Below are 17235 nucleotides of genomic sequence, written 5' to 3' on the forward strand. Positions count from 1 at the left end.
ATTAGTGATCACAAAATATAATCACCAAATGCCCATACTCTAGAACCAGATGGACTGGATTTGAGAGTGTGCTCTGGCTGAGTGGCCTTCACAAGTTGCTTAACAACTTTGAGCCTCAGTTCATTCATTAATAAAATGAGAATAATAATGGATTAAACAGGTGTGCTCATACTCATATAGGATGAGACAATGTAAGTGTGCAGATCAGTGTTTGGCATTAAGTATCACATAAATGTCAGATATGGTTACTGTTAAAAAAAAAAAAAAGTTGATCTATGTTTAGCTCACAGGTAAATAGCCCTTAATCATAAAGAGAAAAACCAGAGAATTTAAGACAACAAATATCTAGGTGTCAAAGCAAATGAGATAGTGATGTTAGATGTCTGTACAGTTTATTCAAAAAAGATTGTAGACAGCAAGAGAGAGCATAGCTCAATGGTTAAGCTAGTTACTTATATTTGTGGCCTTCAATTTCCTCATCTGTGATAAAAGACCTTCTTCATAGAGATTATATAAGGATTAAAGGAAACAATGTGTGCAAGCTTCTTGGCTCAAGACCTGGTTGAGAGTGAGATTTCCTTAAACAGTGGCTATTACAATTGTAAGCTGATTATATTGAATCGACATTATTTATTTAGAGAGCTTTTGCCATTGCATTTCAATTAAAAAGGGATTTAAGGAAACTTTCAATCAGAGCATGTCTGAAAACCATTTAAGATTGGTCTCACAGAAAGAAAACATTGCAAACATGCATATTGGTTCCAGTAAAAAGGGTACATGTCTGGTAAGTTTTCTGTGTTTAAAGCCCATGGTCTACAAAGAATGGAGTGATTGTCCAACTACTTAAATGTAGAAAGAAGAACCAAATGTAATTAACTCCCATAAAACTATTCCAGAATTGCATCATAATATATTTTCAATGCTGTTGATTACTAAATTGTTGTATTTTTTCATTTGTGTGTATAGTTGAGATTAACTTTTTAAAAACTTTACATTGTGTTTTTGGATAGCAAGATTGTAATTGGCTTCACAAAATGAGTAGCCCTGTCTGAAGAATGTCATCTTTTTTATTTGCTAGTATGATTTTAAAAAATAGTGATAGTATTCCTATTTATGAATTAATATCCCTCCTGCAAAAACACTCAGGCCAGTGTTTGTTTTTAATTATTTTTAATTGGCATTTATGAATGCCACTTCTCTAGTCAGAATTTCTGTATTTTTCTTTTCTTTTGCCAGTATTAGTATTCCCCTACTGGTATGAGGATACAATTGTTTTGTCAAGTCTTTCAAATTTATTAGCATAAAATTACTTAAAATAGTCATTTTAAATTTATGTCTATGTTAAATCAGTAATTATTCATTTTTTAATATTTAATTTGAATTTCTCTTTTTTCTTTATTATCTCTGCCTGAAGGGGGTCCTAATATTTTCAGATTGTGACATTAATCATAATCTGAAATTTCTGCTCCCAATTTTAATGGCTTTCATTATTACTTTATTTTACTTCTTATATCTTTATCTTTGTTCTTTTTTAGCTTTATTAATTTTTTTAAATTCACCCTTTTTTAAACTTTTTTTTCATTATTCATTTATTTGAGAGGAAGAGAAACAGAGAGAGAGCTCCTATTGGCTGACTTATTCCCAAACACCTGAGGCCTGAACCAGGAGCTGGAAATGCAATCTTTGTCTCCAATATGGGTGGCAGGATTCCCACCACTTGAACCATTGTTGCTACAGAGGCTACCTTGCTGTCTCTCAGGTCCTACCTTAGAAAGAAGCTGGAGTCAAGAGCCAGAGCCCGGAAGCAAACCCAGGCAGACTTTTGTGGAACCCAAACATCTTAACCACCAAGCTAAGCTCCTGTTATCCTGATTTGCTTTCCTGAGTAAACAAACGTATTAATTAATTTCCTGAAAAATATGTAAACCTACAGATTGGCTAACCATACCACAAAATTTGGCATATAGCATTTTTGATGTCATTGAGTTCTAAACAGTTGAGTCTCCCTTCATAATTTCTTCCTGATTTTTCTCAGTAGCACAGAGGTTAATCAGTAGTTTAGTTCCTGCATATGTTTAATGTATACTTTCATAGCTTTTTTTTTTTATCAATTAAAGAAATGAAATTAACTTTGACAGGAAGCTATAATTTTTTATTACAAAAACTGTAGTCTTGAAGTGTTCAGGAATGCAATGTCCAGAATTTTTGGACCCACAAAGTCAAGTTTTCTACTGAGAGAATTCCATATGGTTTAAGAAAAATTACAAAGCAGAAAATACATAATTTTTAATGTTCACATCCATTTTAAATAATTAAATTATGGACAATTTGTCCCTTTTTTCTGGGAGAAAATGTCTGTTTCTACACAAGTTTTGAATGAGATTTCAAGATATTTTAATGAATCAAAATGGATAGATAGTATTATTTTGATGAAAACAAAAATATAAGCTTCAGAGGCTCAGTAAGAATATGACTGAAAAATAGTTTTGTAGATACATTGCATTATGTTTTTGTATTCATATTCATAAATAAACATGAATTTCAAAGAGAATAAAAACTTTTAAGACACTTTTTTTTAAGCAAAATGCTTGCAGGGTGGACATTGAGTCTAGTAAGTTTAAGACATCCACATCCCTCATTAGGGTACCTGGGTTCAATAGCCAGCTCCATTTCCTGCCAAGGCAGACCCTGGAAGGCAGCAGTGTTGGCTTAAGTGTTTGGGTCCCTGCACTTCCACAGAAAACATGGCCTAAGTTCCTGGCTCCTGACCCTGGCCCTTGCCAGATCCAGCAGTTTCAAGCATTTGAAGAGTGAACCAGTAGATGGAAGTTTTCTCTCTTTCAAATAAATAAAAATATTTTAATAGGAACCTTTACTCAACTTTTTAGCCACAGTCAAAAATTCATGAGATCAAAATTTTTTCCATGAAATTTAATTATTTTCTTTTAAGAATCCATTTATTTTTGTACTATCAATATGCTATTGCACAGAAAGACTTTCTTAAAACCCCAGTACCACAAAAATAAAAATTATGTTCTAATGCAAAGAGAGAATTTGATTATTACTTGCTTGTAGATGTTGAGTACACTAACAGATTATTAAAAGTAAACAAGGAAATTTATAAGAAAAATATGTGAATAAAAATATAGCACTGAGAATTTTTGTTTTCTCAAAATTTATAACATTATACATATTTTTAAAAATAAGATGTCAAATCAAGAACAGCCATTTTTCACCACATGATTATCCTGATTCCTTTTTTTTTGACAGGCAGAGTTAGACAGTGAGAGAGAGAGACAGAGATAAAAGGTCTTCCTTCCGTTGGTTCACTCCCCAAATGGCCACTATGGTTGGCGTGCTGCGCCGATCCAAAGCCAGGAGCCAGGTGCTTCCTCCTGGTCTCCCATGCGCGTGCAGGGCCCAAGCACTTGGGCCATCCTCCACTGCCTTCCTGGGCCACAGCAGAGAGCTGGACTGGAAGAGGAGCAACCAAAACAGAAACCGGCGCCCCAACCAGGACTAGAACCGGAGGTGCCGGTGCCGCAGGCAGAGGATTAGCCTGGTGAGCCGCAGCACTGGCCTATCCTGATGCATTTGTAAATAGTAAAGATAAACCTGTAGCAAGGAACAAAAATCTAACCTTTTCCTTCAAAAAGTTTGCTTTACCATTGAATTCCACCTGAACCACAAGGTTATAGTGGAATCAGCATGCTGGTAAAGAAGTGATTACATCAGCTGGGAGATGTTTACAAATCTGATGTGGCTTCAAGACCCTAAAAATTTCAGCGATGGCTTTCTTAATAGTCTGTGCTCTGCCAGTTTTCTAGACGCTTATTTAAACAGAAGGTAGGGTGGCATTGGAAAAAATGTAACTTGGCTTGAGGATATGATAATATTACAGGAAACTTTTTTTAAAGCAATTTATTGGCTTATGTGAAATCTGTATTTCTTTCCCTGAAGTTGATTTTGTGATTGAGTGTGCTTTAGGATATGCAAACTGTTTGTGTAGAAATGCATGTATGATTATCTCTTCAGCTTTGCCCCTACCTTCCGCTCTTTCTCTATTTCACAGAAAAAATTATGACATCAACATCCAAAGGAATTCTCCGCCCATTTTTAATCGTCTGCATTATCCTGGGCTGCTTCATGGCATGTCTGCTCATTTACATCAAGCCCACCAACAGCTGGATCTTCAGCCCAATGGAGTCAGCCAGCTCAGTGCTGAAAATGAAAAACTTCTTCTCCACCAAAACGGATTATTTTAATGAAACTACTATTCTAGTGTGGGTATGGCCATTTGGGCAAACCTTTGACCTTACATCCTGCCAAGCAATGTTCAACATCCAGGGATGCCATCTCACAACAGACCGTTCACTGTACAACAAGTCTCATGCGGTTCTTATCCATCACCGAGACATCAGTTGGGATCTGACTAATTTACCTCAGCAAGCTAGGCCACCCTTCCAGAAATGGATTTGGATGAATTTGGAATCACCAACTCACACTCCTCAAAAGAGTGGAATCGAGCACCTCTTCAACCTGACCCTGACTTACCGCCGTGACTCAGATATCCAAGTGCCTTATGGCTTCTTGACGGTGAGCACAAACCCCTTCGTGTTTGAAGTGCCAAGCAAAGAGAAGTTGGTGTGTTGGGTTGTAAGTAACTGGAATCCTGAGCATGCCAGGGTCAAGTATTACAATGAGCTAAGCAAAAGCATTGAAATCCATACTTATGGGCAAGCATTTGGAGAATATGTTAATGATAAAAATTTGATTCCTACCATATCTACTTGTAAATTTTATCTTTCCTTTGAAAACTCAATCCACAAAGATTACATCACAGAAAAGCTCTATAATGCTTTTCTGGCTGGCTCTGTGCCAGTTGTTCTAGGGCCATCTAGGGAAAACTATGAAAATTATATTCCAGCAGATTCATTCATTCATGTGGAAGACTATAACTCTCCCAGTGAGCTAGCAAAGTATTTGAAGGAGGTTGACAAAAACAATAAGCTATACCTAAGTTACTTTAACTGGAGGAAAGATTTCACTGTAAATCTTCCAAGATTTTGGGAATCACACGCATGCTTGGCTTGCGATCATGTGAAAAGGCATCAAGAATATAAGTCTGTTGGTAATTTAGAGAAATGGTTTTGGAATTAAAGCTTTCCATTATTTGCATACTTGGTAAAATATTTTGATGAGATATTATACAAGTTTTGAGGATAAGAAGAAAAACAACGTTCTTCTTTTATGTCACGATTTATTTTTATCACCCTCTCTTGGGTAACATGTATATTTTAATGGAGATTTTGAAGAGTTCGGCATTAGCAATCATTCCATTTGATTTTAAATTATCCTGTATATACCTAATTATGTGCACTGAAAAATAATTTATTCTTCATTATCGCTTGTAAACATTGTTATTTCACATTTCATAGTTGTCTGTAATGTAAATTGTTATTTGATTGTTGTTTCTACACTGATCAGCTGTTTAATCTATTTGAGAAATGAAAATACACATCTTGAAATATGAAAGATTTTCACTAAATATTATAATCTATAGTTCCAAGTTCGCATAATGTAAGAAAGAGAGAATGTGTTATAATTGAATTCTAACTTCTTTGACTTCAAAGTCGAACAATGTGTCAAATTGTCGGTAATGGATCTATGTTTACATATCTACCACATTTGTGAAGGCAGAGTTCACAGTGAATGAGAAAAACCTGAAGCAGAACAGTCCTGTCCAGGAAGCTTTTAGGTTTCCCATTTATTTTCATTGAGTCGACTTGCAAAGGCAGTACATGTTCTCATGATCTTAGGTTAAATTATTTATCTGTCTTTAAATATCTAATTTGTTGTAACTTTTGCTACCTGGGAAATAATATGAATAACACTTGAGAAAATTTAAATTATTGACTGATAACACTTACTGCAATAATAAAACAACTCAACAAAAAGATATCTATAGGTATAAACCATATTTATAAATGTACCATTTATGCACAATTTTAATTACTTATCAATTGAAAATACTTTTTCTGAAGCCCCAAGATTTAAACAGTTTGATTTTACCATATGAACAAATAAGTATAGCATTTGAGAGGTATGTCCTCTCATTTATGAAAAACTTAAATAAAACTATTATCAGATAATTGTCTGCACCATTTCCCTACATATGGTTAAAGAAGGGAGAGAGACAATAACTCAAAAACGTGTCAAGAAGCCAAGCATATGAGAATATAATCCAAGATAGTAGGTGGGAAAAGCCAAGGTGTTTTCAAGGAAAACACCCCCCAAAATAATCTGTATTACTTTGATTCCATTCTGCCCATCAAAAGAATGAGAATGCTCTGATGACATCTATAAGGGTCTATCTGTAACTAGTCCTGTAACATGTTGATATCAGCAGAACTGAAACCCACAATCTTCTTCACCAAATAGAAACTTGAGAGATAAATTTTCATTCAATAAGAGTAAAGCAGGCCCAACAATGAAGACTGCCTTGTGAGAAGGATTTCTTCCTAGTACTGCAAGAATTAGAGCAAAGGAAATTTCTTTCATTGGATATAAGATTGTTTGACTCCCAAGTCATTTCTTTAGCAATGACCAAACAGTTATTCAATGTCAGGCAGTGCCAACCATAGTCAACACAGAGATGAAGATGAGCAAGATAATATTGCTGCCTTAAAGAAGTTAATGATTAAATGGAGAAATATATGAAAGTTTCCTTTCAACTAGAGCCTGAGTCTATGTTTATGCTTATACTACTCTCAGAGGAGTATATATGGGTCACTGTGGGTGTAATTTTTAAAAAGTATCAAATTTCTCCAATTGCTTAGTTCTTCACATGTTTCTTAGCTGCAAACTTTGTCTACTCATTTGACACAACATAGATGTCCTCCATATTATCTCTTCTAACCAAAGTGCAACAAGAAATACAACACATGTCTGCATAGTTGCCCTCCTAGAAAAGTAAAGATCTCCACTCATGTTTATTATATTGTCAAATTGCTAAATAGTAAAATCATGTACTTACATTTACTTTATCATTTTTTTAGCCTATGAAGAATATAAGGATTTAAAGAGGATTTATTGCAAACAAGTGTAGAAAGCATCTGCTGTCTTTGAAAGTAGATAACCTTTCAGTATCTTTTCTGCCTTTTCTATAGTGGATATTTATGATTTCAAATAATGGAGAGATCTGAGGGCAGTTGCCTATGTTGTTGAATCTGGGCTTTTTCTTGAACTATGGATAGGATTATATGCTGATAATATGACCCAAATCAAGGAAATATTGCTAAGTGTTTAACTGGTACATCTGTAAGTGGAAAACCTGTTCCCAAGGTCCTGAAGAATAAGTTTTCTGAATATGAAATGTCAAAATGAAAGATTCAACTGAATCCTTCAGTTCTGGGCCCACTGATCTGTGAGATACGGTTAGAAGGAACTATAGCAATTATATAAATAATTTGTTCTTTTTATTTATGAGTTAACTATATTCAGAGATTTATTTATTCAAGAAACACATTCACACATACACCCCCCACACCCTACAGCTACAGTAGGTAAGATTAGAATTTAAAGGCCATATCTCTCCATTTTTTATGAGATTTATTTATTTATTTGAGAGGCACAGATACATAGAGAAAGACAGACACAGATACAAATAGAGAGTGAGATCTTCCATCTGCTGGTTGACCCCCCTTATAGCTGCAATTTCCAGAGCTGGGCTGATCCTAAGCCAGGAGGCAGGATTTTCCTCTGGGTCTCCCATATGGGTGCAGGTGCTCAAGCACTTGGGCCATCCTACACTGCTTTCCCAGGCCATTAGCAGGGAGCTGGATCAGAAGCAGAGCAGCTGGGACTCAAACCAGCACTCATATGGGATGCTTTACCTGGTACACCTCATGCCCTATCTCCCTTAATACGAAGTTCCTTTTCATTGGATTCCCACCTTATCATGAAGTATATCTAGATTCCTAAAAATGTGAATGTGTTATTGGCATTTTTTTGGAATCTTTAGAATGGTACTCTGTGTGGAAGAACTTTGGCTTTGGACGTATACAGGAAATAAAACATTAAACTTGTTAGCATTCTTCCTGGTTTAAATAGTGTAAGAGCTGAGCGTTAGCAGAGGAAATGGGTTTTTATTATATTTAAGTGAAACATGATTTTCAAGAAGGTGCATAGTTCTCAGCCACTCCCTTAATAAATCCTGTGGATTGCAATTCTTTCTAAGGATGTCTCGTGTGGAATATACATTGATTCAATAAAATTGCTGGTTATAAGAACAAAAATTATTCCTAGGGAAATTTGTGTATATAAAAACAGGGCATTGAAAATGTTTTATTTTGAAATGTCAAAAATGTTGCTTATAATGTTCTAAATATTAATTATTGTAGGCTTTACTAATAAGACTCTATACTGAATTGTCAAAACCTGCAGTATTATACTCTGAAAAAGAAAGAGGTGACAATCATATATTTTATAACACCATCGATTTGACAATATAAAGAAGTAACTGAAAAAAAAACTTAGTGGGAAACTAATATCATCTTGAAATTTTTATATTTACTGTAAAATTTCTGATAGTACTAACATGTGCAGAAATTGTTTCAATTGTGAGAATTTAGAAAGTTAAGAGCATTTAAAGTGTAAAGCGACAGAATGTTTAGGAAATTTATTGCTGAGCCTTTAAATTCTTGCCTCCAAATGGAGGCTAAATATGAAAAGAATAGGAAATGATACTACTGATATATATTTTTTGCCTGTGCATTTTCAAACTAGATTCCATGAGTCTTAAGGTAATCACCTAGAAAATGTCTTGTTTTTCCTTAATTAATATATTACTAAAACAAGTTTTAGTTCCTTCCATTATGACTTTGTGCTTGATCATATCTTTGAGTTCCCTTCAACTCTAGTCTCCTTCAGGGAAACTTCCTAACACATTATAATAAAGCTCTTAAATCCCAAACTTCAGAATCTAAAGAATAAGCTTGGTGCCTTCTGCAGAGAAAGTTCTCAACAAACGCTTATTGAGTGAATAAATGAGTGTCATTCATAGTCATCAAATTGCTTTGGCTAATGTAGTGACAGTACCAACTTATTGGTACCAATACTAGGTTTTTTATATTTATATGATAGTTCACTTTGCTGCCTGCATGCGTAAGGAAGACATTGTTTTTACTACATGCTAAGCCCCAAAAGAACTAAAACTGCAAGAAAGATTTAGAAGATTTGGAACATGTTAGCATTCTATTCAAATGGTAGTAACATACCAACTGTTTCAAATAACTGTTTCTAATAGTAAAGAAAATTAGTATTTATGGAGAATATAAAGTGCAAGCACTGTGAAGAGCAAATATTTATTATCAAACTATGCATGGAGAGAAATACCATTTCTCTCCTCCCTAACTTCATTTTGTTGTATTGCAAACATTAGTCAATTACAATTTTTTTTCCTGGATGTCTCTCATCTAGAGATTTTATAGCATTTTAAAAATGGTTGAATTCCACTACTCTCTGAAGTGATCTCCTAGTCAGTAATTCATATTGAATGCTTCCATATTCATAAGCATTTTATAAAACAGTCAACAGAACCTGAATGAAAGCAAGCTTTCTACACTAAGCATATGAATGTTACCCTAGGTTATTAGTTCAACAAACTTAATTTTGAGAAATATATTTAATCTCTTTGGGACTTACTGTTGTTCATGTGTAAAGAACCTAACCTTGATTTTTTTTTTTACCAGAGCTTAAAATATAACATGTGCTCAGTTAACTAACCTTCTCCTTTATCTCCTCTCTCCCCTTAGAAATCTAAATAAGTCTTTTGTTTGTAACTCACTACTCAATGATTCTTTACCTGCAGAAAACCAACAATATACTGGACATTATTTTAAAATATTTTAGGTTTTTCTGTGCTATATTATTTTTATTACGTTGATCTAAAACACTTACTGATGCAAAACATTCAATGAGGTAATGAAAGCAAGTAAGGTATTCCTCAGCTGACAATAAAATAGCATAATTTCAGTAATCTATATAGAATACATTAAGAAAACTTAGTTATTTTTAACAGTTAATATACATTCATGCATTTGACTAACTTGGAAACTATTTTTTGTTTAGAAAGTACCTCTACAACACCAATCATCTTTGGTCAGTATCACAAAAATGCGATTCCTACATCACTTGATCTGAAATCACTACTGTTTATTAATAAAGCTATTCTTAGGTTCTGTCTCGTGAAATTGAAATCTCTTCAAATAAGTTCAAAAAGCATTATCTTAATATATTTCCTAAGTTATGATGTAAGCTATCTTATCCTAAGCCATCTGTTCTCAAATACACATGACTTAGAATTTCCTGGGTCTGCCATTTGAGAATCATTTGAAAGATTAATTATGATACACAGCTTCAGATTTTCTGTATCTGTGATGGGTGCTGGAATCTGTGTTTTAATTATTTCCCCCAAAATTTTGTTTTGCTGACAGTTTTAAGATCAGTGTCCTACCTGTTAAATGGGAAATATTCTACACTCAAATAATAAGAAATATTGCCTTTCTTTAGTTTAGCTGAAATCATACATCAGTGGAGTATTCTTCTACCTCAAGATCCAAGACATTTTCAATGCCTAATTCTTTCATCCATGAGCTTAGAACTCACTGATTATTCTTGTTTTGGGGGTTAGGTTATTTACAGTCTCCAGGCATTCTTTCAAGTTGTGAGTGGCTGATAGCAGTAATTCTGAAGCCTGGATAAATATTAGGATCCTCTAGGGAAGCTTTAATTATGAGTGGTCTGTGCTCGTGTCCAAAGATCTGACCCAAATGGTTTGAGGAAGGATACAGAGTCTAGGAGTTGTAAATACTCCACAGGTAATCTGATATGAAGACACTTGTGGGAACCAACACAAACAGTCCTTGGCCTGGAGGAGCTAAAAGGAGAAGAAAAGGTTACACACCTAGAACAAAATATTTCTAATTACCTTTTTAGGTTCTAACTGTATTTTTATGTTTTCAATGGGAAAGACTGGACAAAGACAATGACTAGGTTCCTTTAGAAGCACAAAATCAAATGACTTTGTGATCTCTTTTCCATCATATGTGATTAAGAAACTGCTTAACTGGTTCCACCATCCTTGTCTGATAGGTAGAAAGGTAATTTGAAATTGAGCTATGACAAGGAGTCACAGCACATGGATTTAGAACTAACTCAGCTCTCTCCTTCACTAGTTGGGTCCAAGTTCCTTGACTTTTCTTAGCCTCAGATTTTGCATTTCTGAAGTGAAGGTAACATATTTCTGATGTGCATTTTTTTGTGGAGACAAATGAAATTATATTCAAGTGATCAGATAATAAAAATTCAGTTATTATGCTTTAGCTTTATTTGGGTGATAATTATGAAGAATCCAGAGCTATTTCCTTAATTTCAGTTCTAACACTAAGGATGTTAAGCAGATAGCTTATCAGAATCACTGCAAATTTAAATAAGCCAAAGGAATAATCTTCAGAAGGAATGATACTAATATAGTGTGAAAGGGAGTATTCACGTCTTCTGTAATTACTAAGTAATGGAAAGGGTATGGGGAGCAGCAGTGGTGATAAATAAGCATTGTTTGCATTACTGAGCACATGTACCATTTGTTAAAATAATTGGAATCCAAGCAGGCCTAATTTGCCCTCACTGTTATGAGAAATCAGTAAATGAATAGCTTATATCCGTTGCTATAGCTCAAGTCACAGAACAGAATAGCATGAAGGTTCTCAGAGATTTTCTGATAAGGAAACAAGGCTAGAAATAGTCAATAACTTGACTTAGAGATTAGTTAATGAATGTTAGGGAAAATCATAACATCTGCATCTCCTTTTTCTAGAGTTAAAAAAACAATAAAAGTTACTTTTGAAAATCTGAGTATAAAATCAATATACAGGGATATATTTTATTAGTGGTGCAGAAAGAAAATAATTATTATTCAAACTGTGATTGACTACTCCAATTACTAATTGCATAATAAATAGTTTTGACATGCATTATCTCAACTGTTTATGTACACAATTTTTAAGTTGTATCATGTTAAAACAAAAGGGTAAACTTACAGAAAGATCCTACGTCTTGTTTGAAAAAAAAGAATAATATCAAAAATAGCATTTTAAAATAATTCTTATGTTCATTTAAAGAACATTAGAAGTGCTTATTACTAGGACATCAGAAAAATCCAAAAACAGAATTATCGTTATGAATTATCTGGCAACCAATACTTTTGAATTAGTTGTGTATATAAGATATGTACAGTTAAAGCTTGCTGGAATTTCATTGTAAAAAATAAATACAGGTTTTATCTGAAAAATGTTAAGGACAGTTTCTACAAAGAGGTATATTAACTGTGGTAGCTACACATGGTTTGCATTCCATTTTGATTAATAAAGGTGCAGGAGATAGAAAAGCAGGCTTTGCAGAAATGATACTCAGACACTAAATTAACAACACAGGACTACTTATGTGAGAAATATGCACATGCCCGTGTGTCCACATTCCCCAGTCTCAGGTTGGCCTCATTAGCCACCTTATTCCCTTAGCTGAGGAGATTGTGAAGACGCCATCCTCTGCCAAGGTGAGATTGCTGGAAGAAGGCCTATATGGAGTGGAACACATGTTCCAGGAACTGTAATGAGGTCAGGCATTGCGCAGTGGTTTTCCTCTTTAAGAGCCTTTGAGCAAGCCAGGAATATCTGGCTGTTTATGCAAAACTTGAAGCAGTCTACTTTCAGATAATAGATGACCTGCCTCAAATAGTTTATTATTTTAAAACAATTAAACGAAAAACCATCCTATTTGAGATTAAAAGCTTACTTTAAAAACTTTCAGCTTTCAGATGCCCCACATTCAAATCAATGACAGCTCCTGCTCTGTAAGATTAATAGTCTACCCATCCCTGGAATTGGATCACAGAGGTTTTAAAACAGAAAAAAGAGCTAGCAAGTCTGTATCTAGATTCAGGTTCACAAATCCGCAGAAAGGAGTAAAGTGTCAACAAGAAAAGAAGTAAACTAAGGATCAGAGCCCTAGTTCTAGTTTGCACAAGCTACTGTGTAATTTCACCAGCATTTCTGGGTAACAGATTTCTCATCTGGAAATGGAAGGAGGTGGACTACATACTAGAGTTGCCAAGAATATCTTAATACATCTCTTAGTTGATTAGAAATTATTACTCCATTTATCTGACATGGGGCATGGGCTGCCACATATTCTAGATTTTTTCTTTCATTTCTTCCTGCTCCCTACCAGGTGGCCATGTCACTGCTCTATAATGTGAACAATGAGGAAATGGGACTCATGAGAAATAGAGGGAAGAGGTTAGTAGGTATTTTCTTCAGGAGCTGTGAGTAAAGAGTTCTGAAAAATAAAGTTTCAATAAAGTTCTACAAGTGAAGAGTGGAGAACTTTACATATTTCATCTCATTCCCTCAAGAACACAAATAGTGATAGACAATATCAATACCTAGTAAAAAAAAATACAACTTAACTCTAATTTTAAATAAAACAACTTACACTCAAGTAAGGAAGGGCAAAATTATCACATTAGAAGAAAATGTGCCAATTCCATCCAATATATGAATTATAACATTCAGTAACCTATAAGCTATTTGGATGGTAATTGTATGTTTTATTGTTGTAAAATAATTTTGCACTATTGTATTGTCATATTTAAGCAAACTCTTAATATCCTGAAACCTAATGCCAAATGTACAGTTTATAGGTTCATGTTATTTCTGATAAGCATTCAATTGCATTGTGCTAGTAGTTGTTTAATGCTATTGACTTTGTGTGTACAATTGCCATGCAAACCCAATAGGGTTGTTGTAAGCACACTAAATAGTCACCTGGATTTTTATAGATAAAATCATACATTGACCAGAAATCACTTTTCTACTTATTTTTTTGTAGAGTATTTTTCCACATTTGAAAAAAACATGGATTATTTTATATCAAACATCAGCTTTTATTTAATATTGTATTTTATTAGCCAATGCATGTTTGAAATGATATGATAGAAATTATATGATATTAATGTTGTGTTTATATTAGGTTAAAATAAAATGCATGCATTTGGTTAGTCGTACAGATTTGGGAATATTTACATGCCAGCTCACACATGGGCTCCATATCAATCCATGTGCATGATTCAAAAGTCCTTTCTAAACAGCTGGTAAAGTGAAAATGTCACTATTGCTTATGAGCCAATAGACAATGCTGCTTTGCATTTTTCCCAATTTTGCAGCATATCGTGATATATTTTCCCCATAAATTTTCTTCTTGGAGTTTATTGTTGGCAGTAAAATAAAACAAATAAAATCATTTGTTGGGAAATGATACAATTTACTGTACAGAATCTTAATATTATAAAAGCATGAAGATGTGAAAAAAATACTTAACTAGTTCTATTCTATGGACACAAAACTGTGGCAGCTTTTTCCATAGTCAACAAAGATATGTCTCTTTTTACACTGCCAAAGTCAGTACAGTACTACTGCCAGGGATGGGGATGGGGCAAGGGAATACTTGAAGCCAGGTCTGCATAACACTAAATTGAATAGTAACACAAATATTCAGGCAGTGTAGACAGCCAGTCACTATAATTGGTAGGGGAAAAAAAGTGGACCTAGCCTTTTTTCTTAGTAATTTAAATAATTTTAAAATTGTATAAAGGGTATGAATTTTGGCTATAGAGGCATGCATTTGCATGCCGATAATTTACAGCAGTCTTTGTGAATAACAAAAAAATACTGCATTCAGAGAAGTTTGTTTTGTTTTGTTTCTAGAAAATATACTTGTGCTTTTGAAAGGGCTTAATTCCAAACAGGTAATATGTCTGGACCAATTACCCCCTCCGAATGAATTCACTCACTGATGATAATATATTAAGACTAGAACATAGCTCTTAGTAACTTAAAAACACCAATATAAGAATTTACACTGTTGGAAAGTAATTCCATTGCTCTGTTATTAAGACAGTGGGAGTCCTATTTATACATTTATTTATTTATTTATTTACAGAAGATTGGTTCCTTCGAGTTCAATTTTAACAGCTTCAGTGAAGTTAGTATAATAATAAGGAAATTTGACTCTAGCTACTGTTCCAAGTGAAAATTATGCAACTGAGTTTTGCTGCGTCCTGGGAGTTAAACATTAAATCAAATGAGGAGTAGCCAGTCCTAGCAGTGTGGAGGTCAACTTCACCAACCAAGATGTTGTATATTTGTAACATTCAGCAAATATTGATCTGGACTCTTAGTTTGCTACCACATTGTACCATTCATTTATTCAACTTGTAAATAACATAACATTTTATGGCAGCTAATCAAATGTTTTAATAAGCCATGAAAGGCAAAATGCCATAGAAAATCTGTGTATTCAGCTATTTGAAGAATCGTTCATTCCAAAAATTAGACTGGAAACACCATTTGAAATGTCTTTCCCTTAAAAAGTGCTATCACAATATAGATTCACACTCAATGCTGTCTTTCTGAGCTTATAAATATATGGTGTGACTGCTATAATTTTGTGAAATTTTGATCAGCAGTTATGGTGACTTCAGCAATCTGTGCTAAGATGCCAAGGCAGAAATACATGTATAAAGAATTTGAACCTGTATGTGTAAAAAGAAACCTCTTTCTTCGGTTATTTTTCTTAAATTCAGTGTAAGTATCTCACTGATTTAACACTGGAGTTACTTCTTGGATGTGAAAATAATGATGTTCTATTCAGGCCTAATGAATTCCTGTAATGTGAATATTTAAAATAAAAAGATTTAATTTGAATGTACAATAGTTATTGCTGGTTATTTATGACATATTCAAAATAATTGACGTGTGAACATTTATTTTCACTTGCATGCAAATTGAGAGTATTGGTATGGATTGAATTAAACTTTTAAAAATAAAACAAACGTATTTTCTGGATAATTCACTTAAAAAAAATCTGAAAAGGGCAGTCAGCATGCATCTGTAAACTGTTTATACTAGTTTGTTTCCTTAATCTTGTATTGTTTTAATGGATTCAGGACTGCAGTTAGATCCACTCATGATTGTGCTTGTGTATACAGAGAACAGAAAACTACCAAACCCTCTTTATCTTGCCTTGATACTATCTCTGAAGATATCTCACTTTGTATCTTCAATTATCTACTCCCCTACACACTCACCTGACTGTATTCTAAGATCCCAGGTGGACTATTATGTATTCATTATAGACTTCTCTCTTTAGCCATTTACCTCTGTCTTTTAATTGCCTACTGTCATCTAACTTCCTGCAGATCCAATGACTTGAACAGCTTAGAAATGACTTGAATGCTTAGAAATCACACTTGATTCTTCCTCCCCCTTTTTCTGCACATTGATTTGACCATTAAATGTCTTAAATATGAGGTGATTTCGAAAAATTCTTGGAAAATGTAATTGAAAGGTAAGTTCGTTAAAGTTTCAAAAATCTACAGTAAATATTGCCACCAGGCAGAAAAACAAGAAGGGTGATAGTGAGAGAGAATTCAGCTATAGTACTGAGTAATCATTCATTTTCCAAACATCATATACTTAAGATCTTTAATTCATTCTCCAATATTTGGAGGATAAATTCCTCATTTGGTATTGGGTTGCCAACTGTCCTTTAATATTTGACTTCTACCAAATTTTCTAAGTTCTTACTTGTTTTCCCTTTGCATTGGCCCATCACACTTTCTCCTCCGTGATACTTCCTACATCATGCTGTGAGCTTTCAGCATCCTTAATATTACACTCAAGAGTCATATCTAGTATAATGAAAAAAATATTTGATGTAAAGTACATTTCAGAGATGTTCAAAGGCCAAGACAGAGGTAAGATAATTAGCATTTTGTGAAATAGTCCTTGAAGGAAGAATTTAGACAAGCAGAGAAGACATGTGGATAGACCTTCAAATGGGAACATGGATCTTCATCCTTGAAGACAGGATACATTGATATCCAACGTGTAGTCACAAAGAAGAGTGTTAGATAAGACATTAGAGTGTTCAAAAACGTTCAATAAATAGGCAGCTTGAGACACAAACTGATAAATGTAGAGTAGGTTGATTGATTTGAATTGAATTAGTTTTAATTGATTTATACTACAGAGTGAGTCAAGTCATTGAAAATATATGAGCAGACATTTGAGTGTACAAAGCCATGAAACATCATTTTAAAATTCTGTCAGTAAA

At 33.9% G+C, this 17235-nt stretch overlaps 1 protein-coding gene and 1 long non-coding RNA gene across 2 annotated transcripts in view; one reads left to right on the forward strand and one right to left on the reverse strand.

Moving 5' to 3' along the window:
• Window positions 1-17235, reverse strand: part of LOC133757010 (uncharacterized) — a 287511-nt gene that overhangs the window by 71144 nt on the left and 199132 nt on the right. The window lies entirely within an intron of this gene.
• On the forward strand, window positions 4081-5160 carry FUT9 (fucosyltransferase 9). Its single transcript, XM_062187622.1, has one exon. It carries the CDS (start codon window positions 4081-4083, stop codon window positions 5158-5160), a length of 1080 nt encoding a protein of 359 aa, XP_062043606.1.

This window comes from Lepus europaeus, chromosome 3 (genome assembly GCF_033115175.1).
Source record: "Lepus europaeus isolate LE1 chromosome 3, mLepTim1.pri, whole genome shotgun sequence".
NCBI classification, from domain to species: domain Eukaryota; kingdom Metazoa; phylum Chordata; class Mammalia; order Lagomorpha; family Leporidae; genus Lepus; species Lepus europaeus.

Bases quoted from the DNA above. Each gene is read 5' to 3' on its own strand.
- FUT9 (XM_062187622.1), top strand. From the start codon at position 4,081: ATGACATCAACATCCAAAGGAATTCTCCGCCCATTTTTAATCGTCTGC.